Source organism: Chiroxiphia lanceolata, chromosome 5 (genome assembly GCF_009829145.1).
Source record: "Chiroxiphia lanceolata isolate bChiLan1 chromosome 5, bChiLan1.pri, whole genome shotgun sequence".
NCBI classification, from domain to species: Eukaryota; Metazoa; Chordata; class Aves; order Passeriformes; family Pipridae; genus Chiroxiphia; species Chiroxiphia lanceolata.
Window position 1 is genome coordinate 68211752 of NC_045641.1, and position 25036 is coordinate 68236787.

Here is a 25036-nt window from a genome sequence, read left to right on the forward strand (position 1 = left end):
TTGTCAGCAGTTGGTCTTTGGTACTAAAAAGAACAAACAAGCTCTAGAGATGAGGTTTTGGAAAGTCAAAGTGGTTGGAATGGTATGGGGAGCCTATTAGTTCTGCTTACTGAAGTCTGACCCTTGGAAGTGCTGAATTGTCCTGCCAGAGGGAATCTTTGTCAGAAGGATCCTTGACACAACATGTATTATTCCCACTTTTCATATCTGTTCCCAAGGAAGTGGTGGTAACAGCAGATTTTTAGCTGCCTTTTAGGAAAAAACCCAGAATATAGAAATGGGATCACCTAAACTGCACTTTCTGTTTGATCTGTACCCAGCAACTGTAACATGCAGGCTGCAATTTCTCAGAAACCCTGTTTGGGTCATGAAAAGCTATTCAAGATTAAGAGGAAAGTGACTTAATGGGAATGAGGTTTTCTATTTGTATATGCAGTGCACTATTCCTTGGAAGGATGACAGGATTTAATGCCTTGAAAATGTCGTGTAAAATTGCAGGCATGGCTCGTATTGAATAAAAAATTTTTGCCACTAGGAGGAGTGAGGAGCAAATGCCGTTGTTCAGCTTTATTAACCTGCTCGTGGTGACCACTGTAAACTGCAGGTGCCCTTTGCAGAGTCTGAACTGAGGATGTTGCAAGGAAAAAAAATTGCCAAGAGTCTTGATTTGTCAAGGATATAAGTTACTGACCTTCACCTATTGTCCCCAGCTCTGTGATCCCTGTCTGTTTGCTCACATGCTAACTGGTGGCAAATAAGGGCAGCAGAATGCAGGCAGTTGAGACACAGATGTACAGACCTTGTCCTGCCTGTCCCCTGCTGCGATGCCAGAAATTTCCCTGTTGGTAGATGGCACTGCCCAGAGGGGTGGGAATTGTATCTGGGGTCTTTCCTTCTGCAGTAGTTCTCTCTGGAGAGCACAATCTAAGTTCAGCTGAAAGACAGAAGAGTTATTTTATAACTTTTCCCATTGTATCAGAGATGAGTGAAGCCACAGAAGGTGATTATGGAAGAAGGGATATAGTGTAAAGGAGGAAATTATCGTGGAATGGTTCGGGTTGGAAAGGACCTTAAAGAACACCTGGTTCCATCTCAGTTAGGACTGAGATCACACACTCTAACCCAGTTCTGTGATTTCTGTGAGCTTAAAAGTTGATCAGTCTGTTTCATCTGTGTCTCATTTTCCCCTCATTGGAGGAAAGTTTAATTTACACTTGCATGATATTTTGAGCATTAGTCCTTGCAGGCCTCATTTACTCTTATTTCTTGCCTGTGCTATATCCAAAAATATATAGCTATTTGCTGGTATTCACACCAGGTCAGCAGTGTAAAGAGATGCCTGCCCTCTTCTTGTATCTTTGCCTCATGGAGGTACCAGGGCACACCATCAATACTGCATAAAAATACATTTATTACTTCATACTAGATAGTGGATGTGGTAGAAGTCAGTAGCAACCACAGGATTGTGGTCCCGTGGGACCACAGAATTAGAAGAATATATTCTTATGCACAAGGACAAACAACTTGCTCCTGGGCTGAGCCCTGGGGAGAGCATGTATGGTGAAGGTAGCCTGAGGTTACCAAATCTGAGTGAGCTCAGAACACAGCCAGTTGTCTTATGTGCTTGTTATTCTTGAAAATGCATTTTTGAATATTTAGAAGCAAAGCCTTTCAGTTCTTGGAAACATTTTCATATCCCATGCTTCAGTACCAAGTACTTCCATAGGTGACTACAGGCTCAGCATGGGTGGCAGGTTCACAGCATCTGAAGTGGGCATATAAATTGCATCTTAATTCCCATTTGGAATGGGCTAACTTCTTTCTCTGCACATGGTACAGGCTGCCCTGATGATTTTAAGCTATAGAGAAACCCATAAGAAATCTGTAAAGCTCTTTTGAAGGCTGTTTCTCACAGGTTAGGCCAGATTCTGGGTAAAGACAAGTGGTTCATAGTTCCTTATTTCCAATTCCCACTTCAGAATAAACTGGAAAGGGAGAAAAACAGAGTTATCATTTATAATAAAGAGAAAAGCTGTTGAAATGAGTCAGATTAGGATGTGAAGTCAGTCTTGCAAGCTCTGTCTCGTTCTATAAGGTTCCACACCGAGTGCCATGTCCAAAGTCCATTGTTTAGGAGGACCTATCAACTATCATTATAGAGAATCATGGAATCACAGGAGGGCCTGGGTTGGAAGGGACCTTAAAGATCATCCAGTTCCAACCCTCTGCCATGGACAGGGACACCTTCCACTAGACCAGATTGCTCCAAGCCCCATCCAACCTGGCCTTCAACACTTCCAGGGATGAGGTATCACAACTTCTCTGGGGCAACCTGTTCCAGTGCCTCCAGTAGAGAATTTCTTCCTAATATCCAATCTAAGCCTACTCATATCCAATCTAAACCTACTCTCTGTCAGTTTGAAGTCATTCCCTCTTGTCCTGTCCCTACATGCCTGTATAAAAAGTCTTGTAAAAAGTCTTATAAAGAGTCCCTCTCCTTCAAGGAAGCCAGCTGGAACAGGAACACAATTTAGACCAGGCCAAAGGATATGGCTGGAAAATAGCTGATGCAATTTTGCAGCCCATATATGCAGCCTATATGTTTAGTGGAATATGGCGGAATGGACAGGCCACCAGAAAGACTGCAGAGGTGGTGGAGCACTGTATAAAGAGTGGAGTGGCAAGTGCAGCTTGGGGAAGATGAGACAGCTTGAGCAAGCAAAACTTCCTTTGGGCACTTCATGTCCGTGTCATGTATTTTTTTAACTGGAAAATGTACTGTGGACATAAGTATGTGATGCACGGTTCCTGTCTCATTCGCCAGTTCCTCTGCTTACAGAACTGACATGGAACAGCACTTTCAACCAGTCCTGTGCAGGGCTGAGAAAAGGTGGAGAGATTTTCTCTAGTGGGAATAATTATCGATACCCATCAGAAAAAAAAAGTCACGGAGCAAAACAAGGTTACTGTGTCATGTTTGTAACATGGTCCTATAAATTTGAAGTATCTCGTATCAAATAATCTATGTAATATAGAAAAACTCAGTGTTGAATCGTGGAAGAAATCTGCATGGACCAGCACATAATGATGATATCTTCACTTCTCACAAGAACCATGGTCTGTACTGGCATGTTCCAGGTGGCTGTTGCACTTCCAAACTTCTAAATATTCACTCAGTGTGAATGCAAGGAAAAAATATCATGATAGAAAAGGCACTAACCTTGTGCAGTCTGGAGCCTGCAGGATGTGATGTTAGTTTTGATTGTCTTCCTAGTTTTTATTTGGCATTCACTTCCTGCTCTGTGTTTTGCTCATGTAAATTCAAAGTCTACCAAAGTTCACTGTCTTACTCCAAAATTACACAGGTGTAACTGAGGGCAAAATTTGTGTCCCCCTTGCGTGTCCTTCCAAGGGTGCTGCATTTGAAGAGATACACACAGAGCAACACTGGCTGAATGACAACTGAAAGGGAATATGAAAACCATCTGTAAATATTCAAAGGGTGCAAAGAGTAAGGAGGAGGTGGGTTTGTACCTCATGTTCCAAGAAGGGTTTCAACTTAACTAACGGGGATAAAACTAGTAAAAAAAAACTATGTAAGATTTAGAGAAGCAGCCTTTCTAAAAACTTAGAAATCAGTCTCATAATATACAAACATTTCTCTGAGAATGGAGAGAGAGCCACTGTGTGGATCAAGGTGACAGGATACAGCTATGCCTTTGTGTTATAAAGTGCTCTCAATCTGCCTGGAAGGTGCACAAAGGAGTATCCCCTGGAGAATATCTCTCCATTCCTTCAAGAGACATTTTCCATGGAAGACAAAATCTTGGGGGAAGAAATTCTTACTTTGAATTAATTCAGGTTTGGACAAAGAGGCATAGAGATGTGCTACATGGCACTGCCAGCTCTTTCCAACTCTTAACAGTGCCAAATGTCATCAGAGCATCTTTGAGTTTCAATAGGAGTTCAAGGCCCTCACCCCCCAGGCAGGAACAGACCCGGTACACATAAAGTTAGGAATGTCTTGGTCTGGGAAGTTACCAAAGGTGAAACTAGCTTGGTTGTCTCCCAGAAGTCTTATTTTGAGTTCCTTAAACTGAGCCATAACATAAATTATAATCCTCCAAAATGTTCTGTACTCACTCATGCAAGTCATTTATAGTGACTGTTTCAACTTTGCTCCAAAGGACAGTTCTAAATCCCAGCAGAAATAGCAGCACTCCACAAACAGGGGCCTGCTTCCTTCCGCCCCTCCTCATCCATGTTATCCGTCTTCTCTGTGCCTATTTCCACAGCGGAAATCCTACCAGCACAAGCCAGCCAAGCCTCCTTTTTTGAGGAATGAATCTCTCCTTGCTCACCAATAAAAGATGGAATTTGCAGTGGGTCATTGACAGGAGCTTGGCCTCAAGCTTGACCAGCCACACAAGAGGATGTGAGTCCTTCTGTTGAGTAGTTATTTGGAAACCGCTGCCTGACCACCAGTTGTTATCTTGGATGTGTTTTTGGCCATTTTAGGCAATTCTCCCTGCTGGTGGAAGGGGTTCTTTCTTCCAGGCAGTCCATAAATTACAGGCAAGTCTTGCAAGCTGATGTTGCTACATGTAAAATGGTCCACACCACTCTTGCGTTGATAGGGCTCCTCAAGCTCTCTGGAGTCTTCCTGTTGAGAAATGTGAACTGCAGATAAAAATACACTGTTGGCATCTTTCTGAGTGACCACAACACAGAAGGCAAAGCTTGAAATGAAATTATTGTATCCTTAATGGAAATTAGCTGCCTCACCCCTGAAGTGCCCAACACCCAGCAAAGTCCCTGTGTTTCAAATTACCTAGTCCTTTTAGAAAGCCTATCATTGCATCAAACAATTTATTCTACTAAATTGATTTAAAAATGGAAGCATTCAAGAGATTGAATGATACACAGTTGACAGTCATGCGGAAGACAGGCAGCAGACCCGAGGAGTTTTTGTTGTTAGCAGTGAAGAGAGACCTTGTCACTCTCTACAGCTCCCTGAGAAGAGGTTGTAGCCTCGTGGGGTTTGGTCTCTTTTCCCAAGGAATAAGTGATAGGAACAGAGGAAAGGGTCACAAGTTTTGCTAGGGGAAGGTTTAGATCGGATGTTTGGGAACATTTCTTCAGAGAAAGGGTTATCCAGCACTGGCACAGGCTGCCCAGGGAAGTGGTGGAGTCACCATCCCTGGAGGGATTTAGAAGACATGTGGATGTAGTGCTCAGGGGCGTGGATTAGTGGTGGACTTGGTAGTGTTAGTGTTTGGAGTCCATTGTCTTTAAAGATCTTTTTCAACCTACGTGATTTTGTGATTCTATGAAGCTGCAAAACTGTGGGCCAGGTAATGACAGGATAAATTAGAAAGAGATAAAAAGTAGTTTTAGATCAGGAAATTTTGCTGATTGGAAACATTATACAGCTATAGAAAAGTTAGATCACTTAAAATCACCTGGGAATTAAGTAATATGTCCAGATTCTGATAAGGCCTCAGAAGAAAATACCAGCACCCACAGGTCATTTGAAGCTAATTCCTTATAATTGAAGTCCCATACCAGGAAAAAGATCATTACAAGGGTCAAAAAGGTCATTACAAAGGTCTTCCAGCCAGAGCACTACACTCAACCAGCTGTGAGCTCTCCCGATGAAAACAACAGGTTTTGAACTGGAATGGCTCTGTAAAGAGGACCATCAAAGCTGTTCATACTGAAACTACAGAATTTGAAAAGCTAAAGCCCCAAAACCTTCATGTGATGATCTTTGCTGGGTGCTCTTATAGTGGCTGACTTTAAAGTCAGTCTTCTCCACTCAGTTGCCCACCTAATCCAAATTCAGGGCTTTTTATGGCAACACAATGTTAAATACTAGCCCTACTGAACTTTGTGGGAGTTTTGGCAGCATTTGGCCCAAGACTTCACTTCCCAGCCTATCTCTAACAGTAAGAATATATACAGCTCCACAAAATTCAAACCCATGCTTTCCAAATCCCCCTTGTTGGCAGTGCATCAGCGTAGGCAGTACATATCTCATGAAAAACAAAGCAAATTAATAGACCCATTCATTCACATCAGTAACATTATTCAGGTGCTTACATTTTCACAGGAGAGAAAGAAAGAAAGAAAAAAAGAAAGAGGAAGGAAGGAAGAGAGAGAGAAAGAGAGAAAGAAAGAAAAAGAAATAAGAAAAGAGGAAAATCGACTGCCAGAGGTCTTTGCAACAGGTACCATCCAGTGTATTCAAAAGATCCCCCTAGTCAGAGAATTATTCTTAGCCCTATAGTAATCATCATATGTTAAGTTAGATGACTGTCTCTCTACTGCTGGAAATACAACATGAAGGTCAGCCATGGCTTGATCTTTTCTAGGGCTGGCAGGAGTCCTAATACAAGTGGGAGGTTAGACTAGATGACTTCCAAAGGTCCCTTCCAACCAACATGATCTCACACCTATATTGTAATTAAAAGGATCATGTTAATTAAACATAAAAAAAAGAATCTTTGAGATGTGCAGAACACATTAAGGGCATTCATTTATAGAGTCTGGAAGAAGAGGCTTTCAGTCACGCTGATTCTTTATCTATGTACACCATATTTATATCTGACTACCACAGTTATATCTTACTTTGGTTTACAGTGGGGAATCTTTTGCTGAAAGACGACCACAACATTTTCTAGTTCTTCTTCTGCCCATAATTATTTTGCAGCAAGTAGATATTTATTGATTAGGACAGTCTGCCCCCTTGTCTGGGTGTGAGACCCACCAGGTGAGTCAGCACATCCTGGTTGTTGTGATGAGGGGGCCCTCAGGTCCCCAGCACAGAATCTTTTGGAGAGTCCAGAGGAGGGACACCAAGATGACCAGAGGGATAGAACAACTCTCCTGCGAGGAAAGGCTGAGAAAATTAGGGTTGTTCAGCCTGGAGAAGAAAAGGTGCCAGGGGAAATTTCAGTTCTCAAAGGGCATCTGTAAGAAAGAGAGGGACAAACTGCTTTGCAGGGCCTGTTGTGACAGGACAAAGGATAGTGGATTTAAATTAAAGAAGGGTCAACTGACATTAGATATAAGGAGGACATTTTTTACAATGAGGATGGTGAAACAGGTTGCCCAGAGAGGTGGTGGATGCCCCATCCCTGGAAACATTCAAGGTCAGGCTGACCAGGGCTCTGAGCAACCCGATCTGTTGAAGATGTCCCTGCTCATTGCAGGGGGGTTGGGTTGAATGGCCTTTAAAGGTCACTTACAACCCAAATGATTCTATGATTCTAGGAAAAAGGCATCAAGAATTTGGCAGTGCAGGCTTTATGCAATAAATGTTGGATCCATGTCTTTTTTTGTGTTTTCTACTTGATTTTTTATGGGGAAAGATGCTTTCAGTTGTGACTTTTGGGAAGCTCAGGCCATGCACATAAAGGAAAGAGCTCTGCTGTCCATCCAAACACCAAGCAATGTCTTCATTTTTGAGTATCCAAACACCAAGCAATGTCTTCATTTTGAGTACCCAAACTAAAGCAGGTTGGCTTTCAGATGGGACACATTCAGCACTTTCTGAGACCCAAGCCCAAGTGTCTGAGTTTAATGCATCTCATAAGCAGGGGTATTTGGAATTGCAAGCTGTCTGGGAAAGCCTTGGTCTTCATGCAGTGCAATGACACCAAACTGGGGCAAAATCTGGCTGTGTCCCTGTGGTTTGCTCTCACTGATGGCAGCACTTGACATCACAAATAGCTCTTTAAAGAAGCATCCTACCCAGTAATAACTGCCTGCTGAGTCACCTGCTTGCTTGCATGGTCCATCTTAATTTTTACAGTGGAGTTGTACAGTTTTACAGTGGAGACCAGACCTGCCAGACACTTACAAAAACTAAGCTGAACAAGAACAAAAGATGGAAAACATAAAGCAATCAGAGAGAGGTAAGGATGGGTCAAGCTGGAGGTGGTACTTCCTGTGTTTGTCACACAGATAGTAATAAAGTACAACAATCCAGGGCCTATTAGCATGCACTCCTGTGGCCAATTCTGGTTTCTCAAGGTGGATTTTATTGTGCCACGAGCACAATTAATTTTCACAACATTATTTTCGTGGGAGGTTATTGCACATTAAATTACAGCATTGCCATGCCTCCAGGCTTTTTGTAACAGTAGGAGAAATGATGGGCTGGAGAAGACAGCTGCGTTTGCACGTGGTATATGTCAGTTTACTTAAGCAGAACCATTTTACTGCTGCTGGAGGAATGCAGCAAAAGGTCAGTGCTGAAACTCCGCTAAAGTAAGCTGAGCACACATTCCACAGTGAGCCAACATATGCTCACTACTTGCTTGATCAAAAAGGAAATTTCAGAGCTCTGCTACATGCTTGCCTTGACCCTGCTCCATACCGCCTGTCCAGTGTGCATCAGGCAAACTGTTCTTTAATCCTGCATGGAATACACATTCTGGTTAGAGGATGCTTGGAATACTTGCATATCATCATTAGCAGCATAATCTTAAACTGGGTCTGTGCGTATGGAGTAGTGTAGGATAGTGTGGAGAGGGATGTCAAGAGAAGTGTTTCATGAATGCATAAAATGCATGGTTTTATTTCTTAGTCCTTTGTGCCCATCACAACCTGACCCTGTCCAAATGAGACTCATCTTTGCAGGCGAAAAATAAACTCAACATTATTATTCAGCTCTTGCATTTTCTTCACCTGTCTTCTTCAAATGTTTAATCTTCTGGAGTTTGTCAGATCTGGGCAGTGTCAGAGGAAGAATTCTGTACTAACAACATGCACAAGAAGCTGTACCAACTTAATTGGGCTGTTAAAAAGTTGCAGAAGTGAAGCTCTTGTAGCTACAAGAGCTTTAGGCTGATTTAGAACATGCCCTCATAACATCACTTGATAAAAATAAGACTTGAGCTTTTTAATAGAACGAATTACTTGGGTTTTATATTTAACCACAGTCACTGTTAAAGCTATAACTGGTTTTCAGAATATTTTAGGAATCTGATCTTGATCTTCCATATGTTAAAAACCATCACAACAAATGCCTTACACTGTGGTTCCCGACGAAGAAGTAACAAGGTGGCTGCAGCCCTTTCTGAAAATGGGACTTGCAGGCTTTAAAAATATTATGCAATGATTGGTGTAATCAATTAAAACTAGTTGATTAAAAACCTCTGGGTTGTGCTTTGGGGGGAAGCTAACGTTGGTTTCAGTGTATTGTATGGTCATGGATTAGGAGTAAACCAGACATTTACTTGAGAGTTGGACTCGATGATCCTTGTGGGTCCCTTCCAACTCAGAATATTCTGTGGATAAAAAAGTGGATGTTAAAAAGGGCACATCTCCAGGATGAAGCACCACCACCTCCCTAAGATCTTGCTTTATGGTGAACTTACCACCGGCTGCCGCAAGAGAGGAGCCCCAAAGAGAAGATACAAGGACTCCCTGAAACAACATCTCAGCCTTGGCCATATTGATCAACATAACTGGTCTACTCTGGCCTCCAATCAGGAGATCTGGAGACACACAATCCATAACGCTGCTGATGCCTTTGAGAACACACGCAGGATCACTCTCAAGGAGAAAAGACAACACAGAAAGAATCATGTCTTGCAGAATTTACCACCTAAGGAGTCTTTCTGCTGTGCCTTTGGCAACCGGACATGCCTGTCTCGTATTGCCCTTTTTAGCCACCAGTGCGCTTGTGTCACACGTGGGCAGAGACCTTTCCCAAATCTTCGTTCACAAAGCCCAGCCATGACGATGAAAAAGATGAAGTTAAAGAATAAGGTCTTTTCGGGCAGAAACCCAACCTGCTTTTTTAGTATCCCTTTTTACTCTGGGTACTATGCATGATGACCACGTGGCAGAAAATCGCAATGAATAATAGTCTGGGGAGTGGAAACAATATGCTGCATGAATGGAGTAGGCATTTGAGGAAGAATCCATCACTAGCACCAGATTAGTTTAATTTCCCTTACTCCACAAGTTTGTAGTTGGCAACAATAAATTGTAGGAAAGGCTGATACAACGAGGGTAGGGCTGGCATCCAGCAGGACCCTGGAAAGGTGGAGGGATGGGTTGACAGGACTCTCATGCAGTCTGCCATTAACAAATGCAAAACCTTGGCCCTGGAAATACATTATTCCTGGCAATAGTCCAGGTCTCATAGAATGAACAGAGTTCAGTTCCACTTTTCTAGTATCATATTTTACCTTTTTCCATGTTTCTGTTCATAATTTCTTTACTAATCCTGTTATACCATTGAAATAGAGGCTGTCTCATCTCCTTCATCTCACACCAAGAGGTTCACTACTGCTTATTTTGCACCCTCTTCTCCTCAGTGCTCCTTCTACCTTCTACATGTGCCTTTCTTTACTTAAGTCAGGCCAGTTCATTGATCTGCAGCAGCACTTTGAGAGTGTGAGCAGTCTCAGTTTCCACAGGTGCCAACAACCACAGACTCCAAGAGTGCAGAGGGCTAAAAGTTGGGTACTGATTGATCCCACCCATCTGCCACGTGTTTACATTTCCTGGACAGACTTTTTTACCTCAATCTTTCTTTGCAGAACTAAATCTTAGCAGTTGCATTGCCTTAAACAGCTCACCTGTCTTGCAACAATGGTCCCTTGCAAGAGTTCCCTATACAAATTTGGAACTCCTCAATAAGCTATGGCATAGCTTTGAGCCCTCTTTGCTGTGTTACTTTTGCTGCTGTTGAGGAGCCAAAAATTACCCTTTTCTCTTTCCCCTATTCAGTAAAGGAGCTGTAGGAACAAAACCTGAATTACTAACGTTATGAAAACTCGTCCTGTTTGCTTTAGCCTGCAAACCTGACTAGAATAAAGAATCACTTCTGAAATGGCTACTTTTCATCATTTAACCAGTGGACCTCCTCTTTGGATGAATTTCTGGTGGCTAACTGAGCTTTAGCCACACATCTAGGTGGCTTTCTGAGAATGCAGCCTGCAGGTTTACCAGACCTCTGGTGATAGTTTCATATGCAAAGAGGGAATTAAAAATCTACTGTTACTGTTGTAGATTCAGTTTAATCTCAGGTCCCTTTTAATAAGTCCCAGGAATCAATGCATTTATACTAAATAACGATGAAATAAAACTCCCCTACCCTCCCACCCTTGTTTGCCTATTTACAGAGATTCACATAATAGCAACATGAAGGGAAAACTCCAGCTCCATCTTTAAGCTAAAATGATATTTTTGAGCCATTGAAAATTCAAGATGACACCTGTTCAATTTATGGTCCCAGGAACTGAAGGCAAATAATTCGATCTTTTGGACAGTTTTAAGGACAAAGTTCTAGAACGAAAAAATATTTACCCTTTAGAGTAGTGCACCACTGGAAGGGACAGTCAGAGGGAGCATGGAATCCCCAGGAATCCCCAACCTTTAAGGACACTTTTTTCAGAGCCTTGAGTGCACCAGGAGGCTGTAATTGATCTGTACATCCCCATCTCTGCCCTTCAAACTTCATCCTCTACCCATTGCTCCTTTAAGCTCAGAGCTGCATCTTCAGTCCTGGCCTAAGCTGCAGAATAGGCATTCCTTGTGTCCCTGAACTCCTTCTAACTAGGTAGCCAAGGCCTTAATCACATGGAAGGCTCATGCCGCTGATGACAGAAGCCAAGTGTTTCAAAACCCTTCATGGGTCACTTAGCTCAGTCTGGAGTTTTGATGCCTTTTAGAAATGTTCTCCCAAGTTCAGATCTGGATGCAGGCAGGGTCAGGACTGTGCATTATGCTGTCACCCTCCACCCACCCTTGTGTAGCTGGGAATGTGCAAATACTCCAGCATCTGCAAGGGTATGTAATGACAGGACAAGAGGGAATGGCTTCAAGCTGACAGAGAGGAGGTTTGGACTGGATATTAGGAATTCTTCCCCGGGAGGGTGGTGAGGCCCTGGCACAGGTTGCCTAGAGAAACTGTGGTTGCCCCATCCCTGGAAGTGTTGAAGGACAGTTTAGATGTCCCTGCTCATGGCAGGGGGGTTAAAATGAGATGATCTTTAAGGCACCTTCTAACCAAGGCCATTCTATGATTCCATGAAACCAAAGGAACATGGTCTTTGAACACACATCTCACCCCAGAAAACATCCAGGATGCAGTAACCAGAATACTGAGACACCCACCTGATACAAGAGTGCAGGAAGAGTATGCTGAATATGGACTTGAGCTTCCTTTTCAGACTTTGAGAAACATGTCTGTGCCATTGGAACAGAGGTGCAAGAGGTTTCCAAGCAGACATCCCTGCAGATGCTGCTGGATCCAACACCAGCTAACACACCTTTACCTGCAGTCTATTTGCTGCTCCATTCCCAGGGAGGCTGCTGGGTACCAGGGAAGAGATTTGTCTCCAGAGTAGAAGGCATCCATGTGTCTCAGCTCCTGTGAAACACAGACCTTGTCAATGAAGGTGGTGGAGTCCCAAGAGTGTTTCAGCTCCCTCTGACAAAGACAGCTACTGGGGGATGAGCTGTGTCAGTTCCTGGGCTCCTTGGCTGTATTAATTAAATCTCCACTGTCTGCTCTGCAACCTTAAATCCTCAGTGCACATGGACCTACACGCTGGTGTCTGAATACAAAGCAGATTCCCACCTGAAGCTGCCTAAGAATCTTGAACCAAGCTCTCCTCTCCTCTCTCCTTGTGGGAGAGCCTGCGTATTTCCCCTTTCCCCTTCCTGTCACTCTCCCAGTAACTCATAACTTCCTCTGTGGAAGAGCAAAACAACAACAAGGGTGACACCACTTTCTGACCTATGGGATTTTGAAGGTACTGTGAGAGCAGCCAAAACATGAGGTAGTGTTGCTTTCCCTCACCTCCTGGGGGCAAGTGGGCAATCCTGCCACGTGCTGGAAACATCTGTTATGCTTTGGTTCAAGTCTTGTATTCCATTTAAAAACTAAATTATACTTCCCTAATATCAGGGATCTGAGGAGTTTCACTTCCACCCCTCAAGTAGCTGTGACCAGGACTCCAGGATGCAGTATCCACCCAGCATATTCCCACCTTCTCCTCCCCCACTAACACAGCAGGGAGAATGGGAAAAGGGCAGGAGAAGAGGACAGGAGGAGATTTCAAAAATAGAATTCTTTCTATGGAAGTTAAACTACAAGTCAAAACTGCTGTCAAAAAATGAATTACAAGCTTTAGAACTTCAAGTGTTGCCCACCATGCAGGGAAAAAAAAGCTTGAAAAAAACAGGGAAAAGCTCAGATGACTGCACAAAAGGTTTCAGAATTCCCTTTCAAGATATGAGGAAGGATCCAGACCCACAGATGAAGAATTGACATGCAAGAGGAAGAAAGTCCTCAACAACACAAGGAAGTTACCTGGAAAATGGCAGAAATTGTCTTTAATCATCTATACTGGATTGCATCATTTAATCTGAATAGTTTCCGTGGTCAGAAATCACCCAGAGATCTGGTCAGCTGGGCCATTGGACAAAATCTCATCACCAACAATAAAAACAAGGGTTTTTTGCTTTCCTATTCATTGAGTTACTTAAAAGTGGCATTTAGCATCCCTGTTCCTGCTGTAATGAGAAAACCATACATGTGACAAGCTAAACCCAAATTAAACATGCACCATGTCATTCCTCTCTTCTAATAAATAATACCAAGCAGATCCCTGTGGGGGCTGGTGGCTGTCACTTCTGTTTTTTCCAGCTCAGCCTTTTACCCTTGGACTGCCTGTCCCTGCAGAGTGGGAACAGCTGAGGAGGTGATGAGAGAAGCAGCGTGGGCTGGTGGGCACAGCAGCAGTTGGGAAGCCACAGGTTCTCTGTGGAGTCACCACTCTGTCTTCTGACTGTCATTCCAACTCCTGTAAGACATGGAGAGACAGACATGGCCACTTCAGGAGGCAAAGATGGGTGTATTTGACTGTATCTGTGCTTGACGTTCCCTCTTCAGAAAATGAATTTATCATGAATAAGCAGTAAACCAAGTTTTTTTTTTTCAAGGAAACTAGAATCTCCCTAGTCCTAAATCTTCCACAGTTTCCTTTGGGAGTAGATACTTTTTGCCACTTCCCTCCAAAAAAAATAGCAGTAATTTGTTCTGTGATTTGTACCTGCCTGTAGTGTGTGAAATCTCAGCGAGAGCCCTTGTGGTGAGACCTCTCTCTTACCCATGTACTCACATGCATGTGCCCGAGTGGCCTAGCCAGGATCTCTGTGTGTGTGACATGAAGGATGAAGTAGGACCTCTGTTAACTCCCCACTGTCTTGGGTTCCTCTTTACTGACAATAACAAACCATGTCTGAACAGGTCTTGTATATGTTTTAAGAGGCAGCAGCTGTAATGAGGTGACAGTTTTGGTTCAGAAGTTTGCTTGCTTCAGCCTCCAAGAGCTTATTAGCCCCCAAGAGTCTTAGCCAAGATTGCTGCCTGTTGTCCTGTTTATTCATTCTGGGTTTTGGTATGACAACAAATCCGCCTCTCTGTTGGATAATGGGGAGACAAATAACAAATTAATTGTTGTGCTACAACCATTTTTGTCACCCTCCTGCTACCAGGGCTTACGACTGCTGCTGATTAATCACCTATGCTGTGGCCCTATCCAAATTAGTCTTGATGCCAACAACACACTCCTCAGTGTTTATCAGTTTTATGGCTATTGGGGGTCCTTGGGTGTCAATACAGCCCAGCCCTACAACCTTTGCTGTATTTGGTACTCTCGGCCCATGGTGTGACTCTTGGGGATGGATGGTCCTGTGCAGGGCTAAGGGTTGGACTCGATGATCCTTGTGGGTCCCTTCCAACTTGGCATATTCTGTGATTCTTGATTACTTTTCCCTGCTGCTTTCATACTGTGATTCGTATTTCATTCATAATAGTCCCTGTATTTGTGTTATAAATCTCTACATGCTGGCCAACAAACGCCAAACCACTAAAGATGGTCTGATGGGGCTCCATGGTCATTCTTGGGCTTACAGAGTTTCATGCAGGTTGTCCAGAGTCTGCAACACTTGCCCTGCCACAACAGTCAGATTTGCCACCTGTAATCTCCTATCTCCTCTGACCATCACCAGCCTGGGGCTTCACAGGCGAGGTGAACAATTTCAGTCTGTCCTTCTGAATGAGGGATTGCTCTTTCCAGGCCTTAAAATAGGGAGAGACTTTAAAGAGATATGAAAATGGAACTTAGGATCCCTAAGTCATCATGCATTTTTTTGAAAGATGTGCTCTGCATCCATATCATGTTACTGCTCAGCTGCAGGACTTTTCTTAGACTATCTGAAAGTGGATCCTTGCTGCTGTGTTCCAAAGGGGATTATTTTAATATTGTACTAAAATACCGACAATGAAAACTTGTTACTTTAATTAGGCAGTAAGCACTGTCATCCTGGGTCTTAAGATTTCCAGTAAGCAGAGGTTGACTGCTGAAGTAAATTTTTACCATTTTTGAATTTTTGGAGGGTTTCTTTTACTGCAAATGCTATAGGTCTCTCCCTTGATGCCTTCTGTGAAGGCACATGAATCCAGGACAACATGCTGTCTGAAAATTAGAAGGTTACAGAGTGTTTTCTGGAAACAGGTGCTTCATGGGCCAAGAGCACAAGATTAAGAATGAGACATCTTTTAGAGGAAACAAGGCTTGCCTAGTTGAATGAGAAGCTCCAGGATTAACATTACAATTCATCTTCATATGCTAATACACAGAAACTCAGCAAACTGCTGGCCACAGATCTGACTTCAGAATGGTTCCAGACTCATTTCAGCTCCGATGCAGAATTGCTGAGCAACACAAGACTGCAGTATTCACTTTATCTCCCAGCTGCACATCACTTTGTCTTGGGCCAGATACCAAGACTCCTGCTCTTAAAAGGGCCAGGTGTCCCAGTGAAATCACAATTTTTAGCTGTTTAGTTTGGTTTTCAGGTCCAGCAGGAGAAGTCCTGATTTTTGCAAGTGTTCTGGCCAGCCTCTCCACACAGAATGCTGTCATATCTACTTGCTCAGAAGAAACCACCAGAGCAAGGCTGCCCCTGGTCCACCATGGCCCTTAGCAGTCACTTTCCAGCTGGGCTGACTAAAAGTCAAAGCAGTGCATCCCATAGACTTGTCAGAATTTATCCCCCCTTTTTTTTTTGTCCTGCTATTTGGTATTTCTTCTAGGATCAAGGGTGCTGGGATGAGACACAGTGTATCCCACAAAGTGTTCCTTTGACTTGGGCCGTCAGAATACCTTGTAGGGAATCTGCAGCACAAGTTAGAGAAACTCTTTTAGCCCGTGGCTTGTCTTTGCAATGAGAAACCTAATGAATAAGATATAAAAATGCAGAGGTGATTAAAAGATTATTAAAGCCGATGATGGAAATCCATCCATTACACTTGAAACATTCTTTAAGGGGGAAAAAAAGTGGAAAGGAAGTATTACAATGCATATTTTAACAGACAGTGATGGCTCTGAGATTAGGCAATGTTTCCAGGAGTCACGTGCATTGGGTATGGGCAGGTTTTCAGACTGCAGAGAAACCAGGAAATGAGTGCTCCATGCTTGTAACAGTGACCCTGGGCTTTGGTTCCCACTGGCACTGCCCTCTCATAAGGGCTAAGAGGCCAGAAAATACTAGTGATATTCCTTCCTAAAAATTATATATGCATTTTGCATAGATGAAAAATCTTGAGGTGAAGTAGGATGAGACAAAGATTTTAAGATTTTTCTTGTGAGCAAAAGGCAGAAGGTATGATTCCTTTGGTCACAGGACAATGTTTGGACAATGCTCTCAGGCATGTGGTGGGATTGTTGGGGCTGTTCTGCGCAGGGCCAGGAGGTGGACTTGGATAATCTTTGTGTGTCCCTTCCAACTCAGCATATTCTGTGATTCTGTGATATTCAAGTGCTGCTTCAGCAAAAGCACAGAGGTTTTGAATGTCACCTGGCACAGGGTCTAGTCCAGTGCCTCCCAATGATTTTACAGCTGAGCCTCTCTCAAGAGAGCCATCACGATTACATACCTCACTGGATCTGACTGTTCACCTGCCTCAGGGCTACCATGGGCTCCCCTTCACTCAGGGGTCTTGTGCTGAAGGGTTTGCAGTGGCTCAGGCCTCATATTACACTGCTCCTAATGTGAAACTCTCTCACGCTGGGTGTGCTCGGTTCAATTACTCTTCCAGGTACTCTCCTCTTTAACATGCAGGCATCTCAAATGACACAGAAGATGCAGTTTCTTTGCTGTGAAAAGCTGACAGTCATATTGGCAAAAATATTTGTATAAATCTCAGCTGTTTTCCTCCAACTAATATCTTAATAACTCCCGTGAAACTAATTTAAAAGATTAATTTGTCCAACTCTAAAGAAGCTGAAACAGCATCAGTTCAAAACGAGGGGAAACAAGCAAGGCGGATGGAAGGAGAGGCAAATTAAGATAGTCACATGTTATTAAAAAAAAATAAAGTGAGTATTTGCGCTTGGGGAAAGGAGACAGTGAAACAATAGGGAGCTGTGGCCATTTCCCCTTTTCCCTCTTCTTTAGCACATTACCTAAGTCCTTGTCTTGCACATACAAATTAAATTGCACCCCCGCAGGAGGCAATTACGCCCTCCCCAAATAAATGTGATCATCTTGAAGTCACCTCAGTGAGCAACATGAACACTTAATGTACCCGGCTATGTGTCACTGCAGGATCAATGCTCCAGCCTGCACGCCCTGCTCAGCAGAATTGCCACTGCAATAAAGGCAGCAGGAGCAAGCCCAGGGGCTTCCTCTCCCTTTAGCATGGCTTACCTGTCTGTTAACCAGCCAGGAGTTCTCCTTTGAGAGGTACAGACCAAGCTTTAGCATGTGGATCCCTTAGGAAGAGATGCCTTGGATTTGCTGGGCGTGTACAAAAAGAGCAATGGCCACTTGGAGCCAATTATCCCCAAATACTGAGACGCTTGGTGATAGTGCCACCAAGGAAGTGGCTGCAAACTTTTCATTGCTCACTGATGAGGTCCTCAACTGTTTTTACACCTTCTCCTCTAAATAAGGAAGCTGTGAGGCTTCTGACTAGCCGGCCAATTTGACTCCTTTGCTTCCCACAGCCAATGAAATCCCACTCCTGCCTCCAGTCTTGGGTGACAGCATTCATCAAAGCTCGGCCAGCCGGGGAGGACGGCAGGTTACTGTTACAGCCGTGGCAGGCTTACCTTTGGCAAGCTGTTGATGTCAGAGTGATGATGTGGGGAGGGACAGCCTCTGCACTATAAAGATGGCTCAATCAAATATAACCGAGGCTGCCCACTGGGGAGCAGGATCTACAAAACATGTTCCCCACCAGTCGGAGTCCTGCTGGCCTGTCTCTGCTCCCAACCCAACTGCTCTCGGGCTTTAGTTTCAGGTCAGCAATCTCTATTTGCTTTCCAAAAATAAGCCTCTGCCACCATGCTGAAGGGAGAAAAACAAGAAGGGCGGTATTTTTAGGGCCATTAATTCTGACCACGTGCCCAGGAGGTGAACCGGATGGCCACTGCACAAAGACTCCTCATCACTATGTCCTGCGAAGCCAGCGTTCACCGGACGTTCCCTGCCTTCGTTCTCCTGGGCTTTCTAGCTGGGATTGCTTCTACACATCCCGTTGTAAGCAGAACTAATGGCACATTGCTGGAGAGAGGATGGCAATCTCTGTTGTCCAGGTCCATTGCTGGGATGTCAGGGGAGAAGTCAGATGTGAACTGGGAGAGTGACTATTTGCTAGGAATCAAGAGGCAGCGGAGGCTTTACTGCAACGTGGGCATCGGGTTTCACCTTCAAATCCTCCCAGATGGAAGGATAAGCGGAGTTCACAATGAAAACCAATACAGTGAGTTGCATCCAGAAATGAAATAGAATAGATGTCACTTAATTGCTGTGAACTCTAATAATTACCCTTCGCAGAATGCAAATGTTATTACTTGGTATTATTAATCTGTTGCCTTTTGAAAGTCTCTGGGATCAATAAACATCAGGACCCTTTCGGTTGAAACATGGCACAAATGCTTAGACAAATTTAGGTAGAATTTATTGTTACTCTGCTTTACTGCACGGATGAGAAAAAAACCGAAACAGGTTGAAAACTGACTCTTCTGCTTCATTTTCTCACTCCTCACCTTCTCATTTGCCTTTTGAATCCGGGAGGTCGTTGCTTTGTTCCGAGTGCCAAAGCATGATTTTTGAATCCCAGCTGACTGTTCCTTTTGGGACACTCAGCGTGTCCCATGGAAGGGGCTTGCTGTTCCTGGTTTGCTCGTTCTTGTGGGTGCTGTTCTGTAGCTGTAAGAATAAAGAAAAGCATTAGTCATATGGATTTGAATTTCCTGCACAGGGCAGTTGCTAAAATCTTTTGCAGCTAAGATGTCATGGGGGACTTCAAAATAGTAAGCCACACTCCTCTAAAGCTAATAACAAACCCTCTGGAAGTATAGTATATTAGATAAAAATAATTTACTTATAAGAAAGCCCAAGAGTTTGACAGATCAAAAGAGTCAGATAGAGCAAAGGGATTATACAGTGTGTGACTCTGATTTCAGAATAATTATTTTCCAAGCCTATGGCATGTGGGAAAATGCAAGATCCTCTCTGTGTACCTCTAGACTAGGGAGATAACTCTAATAGAGAAAATATGATGAGTTCCTTAGGGTTTTAAAATAAATAATGATATGTGAATTGCCTTGGATTAGCTCTAGATTCTGTGATAACACTTCTGCTTAATGTCTTATTCTTCAGGTCTCTTTGAGATATCCACTGTAGAGAGAGGTGTTGTCAGCCTGCTTGGGGTGAAAAGTGCTCTCTTCATCGCAATGAACAGCAAGGGGAGGTTGTACGGAACGGTGAGTGTCAGTGTAAATACTTTTTCAAGGTTTAAACAAAGACTACAAAGGTTTTAGAGTGGTTTTGTTTGGTTTGGTGTTTTGTTTGTTTTTGGTTTCAGTCGGGATTTTTCTTCATGGAAATCTGTGATTACAAGCAGAGAAAACAGCCTTGCAGCTACAGGGAACGTGCCCAGCCTGGTGTCATCAGTGTTATTTAGTGCTGTTGGAGGTCTGGGATTTTAAAGCTTCCTAGTAGGACTGTACAGGGAGCACCCTGGGAAAATGAATGTATTCTACAAATAGGACAGATTAATTAAGTGGCTTCTTCTAAGGTCTCAGTGCTGCAAACACATTCTAGTAAAAGTGAGCCCTGTTGATTCCCTTTTGCATTGCATTGTGTGTAGGAGAGGTACAGTTAGAGCTATTAGTAAAATAATGACCACATGCTTCCCCCTACCAAAAACAACCCCAGCATGGAAAATAAATAGGAAGTCTACCCTACAAGGCCAACATATGCGGTTGGGGTTATTTTAATGATCAGTTTTGTGAGATCAGTTGCAAATGATGAGAAAATAATGGCTATTAAGAATGGAATGAAAATCATACTGAAACACTGTCACCATGGTCCTCATCTGGATGATTTGTCATCTAAATGCAATTTAATTTCCAAGGTACGAGCAAGACATCTCCAGGACATTCAGCAGTAAAAGTGCTCGTTAGGAAGTGCATTTGGAAGAGGCTGGCTCTGGGCAACAGGCAAAAGCAGCCCATTTCAAAGTAATGAACAGCACTGATCTCTTTTGTCAAGGAATAGCAGAGTCCTTTCCTTTGAAACAGCTGTAATTTCAACAAAACATTTCAGTTGCTTAATAAAATGGCAAATGTTGTGAAGGACCCGTAGCCCCGTAGCCATTACTAACCTGACTGATTCCTTCTTACATAGATAAGGGACATTTTGAGGTTCCACCGCAGGAATATTATTTCAGTCATGTCTGATCACCAGCACTTAAAGAGTGCCACGAACCCAACTGTTTTGCTTGACTGGGTCTTCCTGAAGAAATGCAGGGTCTGGCTTCAGAGCTCCCTTTGATTTGCCCCTATCCCCCCCAGTTTCAATCCAGTTTTGTTTATCTTCAAAGACACTTTTAAAAGCTGTAAGAGATGTCCGTTTTCCCCCACACAACAAGCTTTGAATGGTGTTATCACACAGGTGTCCAAATAGCACAGCACTGGTGGCATCTCATGTGTCAGATATTTGAAGTCAGAGAATTATTCTGTCTCTTGTAATTTCTTTTGCATTTGTCTCCTTCTTGTCCTTGCATTCCACTCTCCCAGATGACTCCTTATCCTTGGATTTACGTGATGTAATGTGGAGATAAATGAAACTGTCTTCCCAAGTTAGAACCCGCTGCATAGTTAAATATCACTAATGATTTATCGACAAAAAGATTCATTGTTAATCAAATCTCTTATCTCAGCAAGCAGTTCTCCCTGGACATTGGTGTTTGTAAGAGAACTGAAGTTTTGACATCTAGCATGTAGTTTTTTTACAGGACTTCTGGCAGAGGGGAGGTATTAAATTAAGCTATGAAAAGGCGTGATGCTGACAGAAATCTTTCCTTGCAAATAAAATGAAGAAACCCATCATTTAGAATTAATTAAGTTGATCTGCTGCAGGAAGTGCACAGTCCATTATGTGGACAGGTGGCATCTGAGTTCATCTGACACCAAATTAGCACCGAGGAGGGATTTATTGTTGGACACAGTCACTGAGGCACCACCTGTTGCTCACTGCAACGAGCCCTTCTGTAAAAATGTGAGCAAGAAAAATGACCTGGGCTTTTGTGAAGTATTTATTGTACCTGCTTTGTTCTCCCACCCCCCTCCCCTTACTGTGCTTCAGGCTGTCTTCCAAGATGAGTGTAAATTCAAGGAAACCTTGCTGCCCAATAACTACAATGCATATGAATCAAATGCTTACCGTGGTACTTACATAGCCCTCAGCAAACATGGGAGAGTGAAGAGAGGAAACAAGGTTTCTCCTGCGATGACAGTGACCCACTTCTTACCCAGAATATGAACATGAGAAGACTGAATCCCAGGAAAAACTGTTTCATTTTGCACATGGGAAATATGCTCCCAGGTAAAGTAGTATTTATACTGGTCATTGAAAAAAAAAAATCTATATATGTATGTGTATATTTGGATAAAAATATTTGTACTAGATTCATACATAGCATATGTAATATGATGCTGCTTCTCTTCTACTCTGTACAAATTTTACATGGCTGTGTGCCTCCTTTGGTGCTGTACAGAGAAAAAAAGCAAGGTGGAGTGCAAAGGATTTGGAAGAAAATTATACAAAAGTATACAAAAGAAGTATTTGGACCGGCTGTGGGCAACCATCTAATCAATCACTAAATCACTATTATTTACTAAATAATATTATTTACCTCAGATAATAACCTTTCCTAGTTAGCTGTTTACATATCATGGGCCAAATCACCAGACGATTTTGCTTCACCAGAGCTTCAGGCAGTTCACTCAATCTGAATATCTGCCTGCACCTCCCCTTCTACAGACTGTGCCCTGTCTTGCAAAGTCCTCAAGCTGTTTTGATCACTAAGGTGCCAATTCCACAACTGTTTCTACACAAGCAAACTGCTTATCCCCAGAGACCCTCTGTCTCTGAAGGGATTCTCCAGGGTCTCCTCACATGGACTGGTTGGCAAAATGAAGACCTACAATCAATTTCCCACAGGAAGGGCCATGGGATAAATCACAGATGGGTCCCAAATGCAAAACTTATTTGGAGCTGAGGATTTTGAATGGCATTTTGTGAGCTTAGTTTAGACTTACCTCAAATATAGATGTGCACATCTTTAATATAAGTACTTGTATATATATAGACATGGGATGTGTGAGTGTGTATCTATGTAATTACATGCTTTTAATGAATTAACCATCCCAGTCTCTCAAAGCCCAGGTGCCTTTACATGCATACACACCTAAAAGAACATAAATATTTAAAGGCACTGTGTTTCATTTAGGCTGAACTTTGTTAATCTCTAAGAACTAGAACTGGTCTGCAGGATGCATTTTATACAATGTAAGAAATCCATGGAAGCTTCCAGCAAAGGGTTATTTTAGAAAACTTCTCTGTTTTGAATTTTCTATTTACCACCTTAAATATATTTGGTTCTTCCCTATCATACCTCACGAGGTATGGAGGACAGAGAAAGAAGGAGGCTATATAAGCAAACCTTCCCAAGTTAGGACAGAGGAATTTGTGCCATAATTCCAATTTCTGTCACTTGCAAAGCATCAGTTTCAAAAAGAACACAGCAAACTGTGTGAAATACTCTTCAGAGCTCTCCTAGAAGCCTAACAAATGGGGCATAACCTCGCCTTGCTATTTTGACAACCTTCTTCCAGATCACCAACGAAGCTGCATTCTCTATGCCTTTGAAAGAGTATTTTGAGAGGCCCTAAGTCAATAGTCACTATAAATGTCAGTTACCAGAAGCCTTGGGATTCCTGCATTGATGGTGTGCTCCTAAATTTGAAACTAGATTCAGTGCAATGTCAGAGCACGAGCATTTTCAGCATAGATGGGCCGCGCTGCTGCAGAAGGGAATATATGAGTGCAAGATTATCTCCCACAGCCAGCCAAAATGGGGCTATGTCTAGCCTTGACATGCCATTCTATTTGCAGGGAGTGTCTATTCGTGATGAATTTGAGCCTTCTGACATGCATGAAAAACACTGTCAGGGTCAGATCCTCACTTGGAGTAAATTAGCCTCCTAAGACTATCAGTTTATAGGTGCAGAAGATTCGGCCCAAAGAACACACCCACAAGGATGTACCGACAGCCACCACTCCTGAAAAACTGCCAAGACAATTGTTTTGTGAACAAGATACAGTTTTCCAGCATCTTTTGTGTGATTGATACTTGAATTTATTTGGCTGAAATGTAAGTGCTGGTTTTAAACTGATCACAGTTTACATGAAGATTAAAAAAGAGGGGAATGCTGCTTACAGGAAATGAATGAGATGCTTCGGATGATGCTTTGGAAGGAAAGGAGTTACTCTTCATTTTCTGGTCTTGCAGTGTGTAGAGAGAAGCCAAGTTGACACACTTTGTTCATCCACAACATGCACAGCAGTTTGCTTTGGAAAAATGTGCATTTCAAGTGAAAAATCAGGATAGATTTTTTTTGAGAGGGGAGAGTGGGTCAGAGGAAAGTTTGGAGGGTATCCGACAGTCACATAGAGTCCCTAGAGGTAGAGAGAGGAAGACTGCAGCTGCGATGAAATGCATAAGCTGGCAACCAGCATCCTGGTGCTATATTCCTAATTGTCTTTGAAAAGAAGTTTGAAGAAGGATGGAAGATACATGGATGTGAAAATGTGGTTCGAATTCTGACACACAAGTTTGTTTCTTATTACAGCTTAAATCAGCCTTCTTAGGATAGGATGAAATCTGTTTCCTCTTAAACCAGCGCAGCCTAGAGGAATTTATTGTTGCCAGTACTGACAAGAAGTGGGATAGCTGACACAAAAGGTGAGAATCAGACTCAGTGGCTCTGTTTTTCACACACTGGTCAAGGTGAGAACAAACAATAGACCAGGTCACAAGAAGTCAGAATGAGGAAATGGCCTCAAGTTGCACCAGGGGAGGTTCAGGTTGGACATCAGGAAGAATTTCTTTACTGAAAGGGAGGTCAGGCATTGGAAGGGGCTGTCCAGGGAGGTGGTGCAGTCACCATCCCTGGAGGTGTTCAAGAAACTGCTGGACATAGCACTCAGTGCTCTGGTCTAGTTAACAAGGCGGGGATCGGTCAAAGGATGGACTCAATGATCTTGGAGGTCTTTTACAGCCTAAATGATTCTGTGATGCTACAGATCTGTGCAGACACAGCCGACTGCGCTGAGATTGTTCTTAGGAACTGCAGACCCTTTCAGGTGCAGTTTTGGTGGGCATTTGGAAAGCCCCATCAGTCACTCTACTGAGTTACTCTTTACAATACTGCATTTTTTCCTTACTACACATCAGTGACAGCCAGATCAACACTGAAGTCAAGGCTGAAATCAAAAAAGGTCTCCTGATCCCAGGAATTCTGACTAATATGATATGTCAGGAGGGATAGCTGTGGGAAGAAACCCCTCCAGCACAAATAGTGTAGAACTGAAGCCCTGTGGAGTTTTAGACCTGTTGGATATATGCTTTGACAGAGGTGCTTCT

General features: G+C 43.0%; 2 protein-coding genes across 2 annotated transcripts in view; one reads left to right on the plus strand and one right to left on the minus strand.

Annotated features, from left to right (window-relative positions):
- Window positions 1-13335: 13335 nt before the first annotated feature.
- TIGAR (TP53 induced glycolysis regulatory phosphatase) overlaps window positions 13336-25036 on the minus strand; it is a 45080-nt gene continuing 33379 nt past the window's right edge. The window contains exons 7-8 of the transcript XR_004357034.1: window positions 17746-19251; window positions 13336-13832 (exon numbers count right to left, since the gene is read on the minus strand). The gene's annotated coding sequence lies outside the window, so the exon portion shown is untranslated. The remainder of the gene's footprint in view (window positions 13833-17745; window positions 19252-25036) is intronic.
- FGF6 (fibroblast growth factor 6) lies at window positions 18247-21887 on the plus strand. Its single transcript, XM_032687437.1, has 3 exons — window positions 18247-18802; window positions 19705-19808; window positions 21694-21887. Exons 1-3 carry the CDS (start codon window positions 18463-18465, stop codon window positions 21868-21870), a joined length of 621 nt encoding a protein of 206 aa, XP_032543328.1. The 5' UTR covers window positions 18247-18462; the 3' UTR covers window positions 21871-21887.

Coding starts and splice junctions, on each gene's coding strand:
- FGF6 (XM_032687437.1), top strand. CDS start 18,463: ATGGCCACTGCACAAAGACTCCTCATCACTATGTCCTGCGAAGCCAGC. Junction 18,803..19,704: donor TCACAATGAAAACCAATACA/GTGAGTTGCATC, acceptor CTTATTCTTCAG/GTCTCTTTGAGATATCCACT. Junction 19,809..21,693: donor AGGGGAGGTTGTACGGAACG/GTGAGTGTCAGT, acceptor ACTGTGCTTCAG/GCTGTCTTCCAAGATGAGTG.